The sequence below is a fragment of the Sinocyclocheilus anshuiensis genome, unplaced genomic scaffold (assembly GCF_001515605.1).
Source record: "Sinocyclocheilus anshuiensis isolate Anshui unplaced genomic scaffold, SAMN03320099.WGS_v1.1 scaffold1141, whole genome shotgun sequence".
Taxonomy (NCBI): domain Eukaryota; kingdom Metazoa; phylum Chordata; class Actinopteri; order Cypriniformes; family Cyprinidae; genus Sinocyclocheilus; species Sinocyclocheilus anshuiensis.
The window spans coordinates 218,885-224,966 of NW_015554222.1; the positions used below are offsets into that span (position 1 = coordinate 218,885).

The following is a 6,082-nucleotide window of genomic DNA, read 5'->3' on the forward strand; positions in this document are numbered from 1 at the left end:
TAATATTTAAGTGGAAAATTCGAATTTAGTTTTTCAGTCATTTTGACAGCCCTAAAGTCCACAGAGGATAGACAGTCTTACCTTTCTTGGTTTGACTTTGTCCTGGTAGTCATATTGAAAAATGCCTTTATAACTCAAACCCAGCCACCACGGGATACCCTGCTTATCCTGAGAGAAAGAGTGAGAAAAAGAGAGCATTAATGCGAACACACACACATGGCGATAAAAAAAGAAGTGTCAGCTCATGGTTGATGACAGCACGATTATCTTAAACACACTGAGTCTTAAGCATCCTTTAACACTTAAGTCAAGAGCGATACTATAGGTCGTGAGAATATGTGTGTGTGGACTGACGGCTGTGATTATAAATTTTCCCTCAGAGCACACTGACCCACCTTAACAGCGTAATAATGCACTCCATATGTGGGTAACGACTCCACTATACTCATATAACTGTGAGAGAGAAGAAATAAGAAATCTTTGACAGTATGTTATGAATGTTACATATGCAGACAATTTACAATAGCAGTGAACACATGGGAGTGGATCTCGGAAGTAATCACTGAGACTTGCAAAAACAAGCAAACAAAAAGTATTTGGATACTTTAGGCACAGTTAGATTTTCACACTTTTCAAGCAAAACATTTTCATAAAAGAGGATTTAGTATAAAACAAGTATAAAAGAACACATACTGTATTCAAAATTAAAGGCATAGTTCACTCAAAACTAAAAAAAATATTGCATTCTGTGGAACACAAAAAAAGACAAAATAAAAGTCAACAGAATGTAAAGCATCAAATCTCATTGGTTCTCACACGCCCATGTGACCATATGTGATCATTTTTGAGGTTTGTGTCGCCAATGACTCCACTGATTCATAATATGGACAAAACCGGCAAAAATATCTGACATTTTCTTTTGTGTTCCACAAAAGTTGTTTTTGGAATGACATGAGGGTGACCAAATGATGACAAGTTTAATTTTTGGGTGAACTATTGCTTTAAGATAAAATGCATTTGGACACTTTCTGTTCATCTAACTTAGAAGAACGTTTTGGTCATGACAATATTCTTTACTTACTTGACGATAGCCTGGCCTCTGGACTGTCCATTTAGCTTCTTATAGTGCTCAATGACCCGGTCCTCACTACAACACAACATACACACACACACAGATTAGCGGCAACAGATGACAATGCTCATGAGAACGTGGCTGTCAACTTATTTCAATTCCACAGGAACACCAAACGGACAAGAGTGAAAGAATACAGATGTACAGAGACACAGCCAATGAAATACAACACCATGAAGGAGATAAGTTCATTCTTAGAACAGGAAGTACACCGGCTTGCTCAATATGAATGTGTGAGTGAGTGTGTCTCAGAACGGCAGCATCTGTGAAATACTTCATTTGCATCAAATAGAATTCGAGGAAAATTAGGTAAGAGAATTATTCTGGGGAATCCTTTCCCATGGTGCTTAGAGAACACAGAGCAGATACATCTCGTTAATACCTCTCCATTATCAGCTGACAGCTGTGTGTATGTGTGTGTGTCTCACCAGTAGGCGAGTGAAGGGTGCTCCTTCAGTGCTTGTGTAGGCAGTGCTGGCAGTTTTTTCAGATCAGCCCTAGTAGCATCATTACTGTAAAAATAACACAAAATGCTCAGAAAATGAAGCACCTAACAGAGCGAAAAATCAGTCAATCAGAATCACAGAAAAGAGACAGAAGACACAGAATGCAAATCAAATTAATTAAAATAAAATATTTTAATTATTATTATTGTAATAATAATTGTGCAAATGATAATAATTTTCACATGACCAGTCTTCATCTTGGAAATGACAATCAGGGTTATCAGGGCATTCCACGCATACAAAATGTGCACACTATATATAACGCATACTGCAAAAATTAGGGTAGAATGGCAGTGTGGCCATTCTGAACACAGAATGATGGAGAGGTTGAGAGGAAGTGCAAGAGGTAGAGGAGATTGAGTCAAAGAAAACAGTGACAGAATAAAGCTGGAAGGATGCACATGTGACAGATTTGTAGCCGAGATACTGTGTAGAAAGTGTTTGTGTAAGTGTGTGTGTGTGTGTGTGTGTGAGAGATGGAGAGAGCCAGAGGTTAGTGTATGTAATTTAACACTGTTTATCCTCTGCATTCCATTTCCTCCCCTCTGTCTCCATTCCCAGGGTTCACACCCCCATATCTCTTTCTTTCTCTCTCTCTCTCCATCTCTCTTGAATCGTGTGCATGTGCTTATGTGGGAAGTAGAGTTTGATATACGGATCTGCTTTCACTCTGCAATGACACACTGATAGAGACTTTGATAGCACGTGAGTGTAAAAGAGGTCACTGGAAGGTGATTCATTCATTCAAACCATCCTCTTACCTCGTGAAGTCTCCTTTAGCTTCCTGTGGGAGAAATAAAGACATATTTTAGTATCAATAATGAGTGTTTGATGGTAGACGAGACAGCTTGGAAAGATCGTATCCTCTGATACACAGAACGGTGCATGTGTGTCTCAGTAGGGGATGTAGTCGCAGCCATCTGGACTGAATCCTCCAAAAGGTCAAACACACATAACATACCTGATACTACACCTGGATCACACATACACAGAGTTATAAAGGAAACCCATATTTCTCCAAAGTATTTCCCTCGCATGGATAACTTACAGTACAAAGGAAACATCCTGTTTTAGATTTAAAATAAAGCACCCTGCCAGGCTGAAATACTGTAGTGACATAAATGTGACTCACACGTGTATTTGAGATATATGAACTTTATGAAAGTTCATTGCAAGGTTTATGAAGGTGCACAAAATGATGAACAGCCCCACATGATCTTACCTGTAAGATATAAGAGGCCAGTTCAAACACCACCTCGCTTTCCACCTCTATGAGCTCCTGGAGACAGACAGAGAGAAAGAGACCCTTAAGTTCAGGATCACAGCAGACAGGACATCTCCATTAATCTGTCTCTTATCTTATCTCTCTCACTGTTAATGACCTGATCTGCTTACTTATCACTGAAGGGTCTATCCAAATCACTTCAGCTATTTCCTGTGTAATCAATAGCAGGACAAAGCCACATACACACACATGGGTTTTAGGTGAGGGAGTTTTTGAAGTGTAGGGGGTCTTGATTACTTCAATGACCAAGTTAAATGGAGCGATTCATTACCTTCGCTTAACACAAGAATTTCAGGAATGTCACACACATTACTGGCATATATTGGAAAGCTGACTCTAGAGTAAAGTGTGAGCAATGAGCTCATGGCGGGAATGTGCGGTATGTGACCAGTGATACACACACACACACACACACACACTCACAAATACGGAATGTTTTTTTGGAAGAATTAAGCACTTTTTTTTTAAACAAATTAAAATGGCAGAATAACAGCTGTCGCAAATATTTAATTATATTTATTATATATAAAAACTACTATTCAAAAGTTTGGGGTTCAAAAGATATTTTAAAATGCAATTTATTCCTGTGATGCCAAGCTGAATTTTAGCACCCATCACTCCAGGCCTTCAGAAATCATTCTAATGATTTGCTGCTCAAGAAACGTTTCTTCTTATTATTATCAATATTGAAAACAGTTGTTCTGCTTATATTTTTGTGGAAACCGGTTTTTTTTTTTCAAGGAAGTTCAGCATTTATTTGAAATTGAAATCTTTTGTAACAATGACTACGTTTACATGTGCACCAATAATGCGATTATTTCCAATAATCAGAGTAAGGACTTAATCACAGTAAGATGTTTACATGACACGAGCAAACCTCTTCACTCCAGTTTACATGCAATTTTCAACATTCTGATTATTTGCAGAAGTATGGTTACATTTACCGTCATTATTCGCATAGTCCTCAGCACAAATGATGAACTCATAGGTGTGTTACTGGCCACTGTCCACTTACATCAAATGCAAAACATGGTTACAGACGTATTGGAAGGTTATCTGGTGTCGTGATGAATCTCACAAAGTACCATTATAATCTGTTATTTATAATCTGAATCTATTAGCTTAATCACATTATTTAGATCAAAGTATTGCGTTTACATGAGGTAATGTTTAATCGGAATATTGCCAAAATCCCATTATAATCGCTTTATGAGGGTGCATGTAAACGCACTCAATGTCTAGTCCTTATGGTTACTTCTGATCAGTTCAATTCATTATTGGTGAATAAAAGATTATTTTAATACCTTACTCACCCCAAACTTTTGAATCATAGAGTACATAGGGGTGTGCGATATATATCGTCTGCGATAATATCGTAATTGTTGTTTTAACGATGTATGATTTGACATTATCGAGTATTTTGCAAAAACCATTCAAAACATCCCTACAGAGCGCACGCATACATTACGTGAAGTCTAGACTAGTGCGTGTGCGCATTTAGTGTGTTTTCTTTCACTGCATGATTCAGTCTATTAAAATGCATTTAGAATGATCACAAATTCAAGACATGATGGCAGAAAATTTATATATTTATACCACTTCATATAGTTATTCAATTTCGCACGAAGAGTGCCGTTTTTCTCCAAAAATTACCATGATTACAAATGTGACATTGAATTCAATAAACAATAAGTTAATTAAGAGACTTACGTTTTAGACACCATATTGCTTGTTTTTGCTCTATTTCGCCAACAAAAATCAGAGTTTGACTCAAAAGGTAATGGACACTTTTAGAAAAAATTGCGTTATAAAGGTATAAATGCCCATAAAATGTAAAAATCAGTTTCAACTTATTGGAAAAGATTAATTTCTATCAGTATGAACTGACCAACACACAGAATATGAAGAATATTAAAAACATTAGGAGTCAGCTGTCTTCGGCAGTCCTTAAGGTACCAGCACAATAACACACTCAGCAAAATATCGTCTAATTATCGTTATCGATAAAATCCCAGAAAATATCGAGATATAATTTTTTGTCAATATCGCACACCCCTAAGTGTACATGAATAATAAATGTAATATATGTTAATATACGTGCTAGTGAAGAGCTTGGTACTCTGCACATTCTTACAGTACCATCAGTCAATCAGCGTTGCCATGATGTCATTTTCCAGAGAAGTCTGTAATGTGGCATTTATAAGGTGCTCCATGGGCACAGATGGAAGTAACAAATGGATGTAAAGGGGCATTAGCTAATACTGCCCTCTAGTGATAGAACAGTGAAAACAGTTTACCTTGCAGATGCAGGACTTTGCATTGAGGAAGAACAACTCTATTGTGGCATTGTCCTTAAGGTAAGAGATACTTTCTATGTAGAACCTGTAGAAGAGAAAAAAATGTACATCAAAATATTTCTAAAGTTTAAAAACATCACAATATGCACAATTCACAGATTAAGACAGCCAAACACGATTGTGTAGTTGCGAGTATGTGATTTAAAATTGTTCAGTATGAGTAACCAATTCTGAATCCACTTTAGCAGGTTAATTCAGACAGTGTGAGAGAAACAATGTATTAAATACGCAGACTCAAAGACCAATCACTAGAGGGCATCATAAACACTATATACTCTTGCTGTCTCCATCCCTCTCAAAACCCACAAAAAGAAAACTATTTCCACTGTGCAAGCTTCATTTAGCAGTCAGATTAGAGTTAGCGGGAACTACAACAACAAACAAACACATAAATAAGTCATTGTCTCAAAATCTGCATAAATAATTAAGTGTTCTCAGCATGGCATTTTTCATTTCAGCTGAAGGCTGAAGCTGTGACATTCACACATGGACTGTTACACAGACACACACATGCATAGACATATATGTACAGATGTATGTAAACTGATAACATGACCTTGAACATACACTGAGGCATACAATGAACTTAAAATAAACCCTACGACACATTATACACGAAGACACATGCTTTTTGAATCTATGGCTGACTGTTAAAGGGGTCATATGATGCGATTTCAATTTTTCCTTTCTCTTTGGATATAGGTAGCATTATTTGTCAGAACACCGGCCAGACAGGGCATCACAATATGGTAAGGGAAGTAACATTTCCGTCACACGCTTGAGGTATTCGGCCAATCACAAC

General features: G+C 37.1%; 1 protein-coding gene across 1 annotated transcript in view; it reads right to left on the bottom strand.

Moving 5' to 3' along the window:
- Positions 1-6,082, bottom strand: part of LOC107671155 (FERM domain-containing protein 4A) — an 83,296-nt gene that overhangs the window by 26,035 nt on the left and 51,179 nt on the right. The window contains exons 5-11 of the mRNA XM_016464018.1: positions 5,221-5,305; positions 2,861-2,917; positions 2,400-2,422; positions 1,561-1,644; positions 1,082-1,147; positions 396-453; positions 82-168 (exon numbers count right to left, since the gene is read on the bottom strand). Coding sequence (XP_016319504.1) covers positions 82-168; positions 396-453; positions 1,082-1,147; positions 1,561-1,644; positions 2,400-2,422; positions 2,861-2,917; positions 5,221-5,305 — 460 coding nt within the window. The remainder of the gene's footprint in view (positions 1-81; positions 169-395; positions 454-1,081; positions 1,148-1,560; positions 1,645-2,399; positions 2,423-2,860; positions 2,918-5,220; positions 5,306-6,082) is intronic.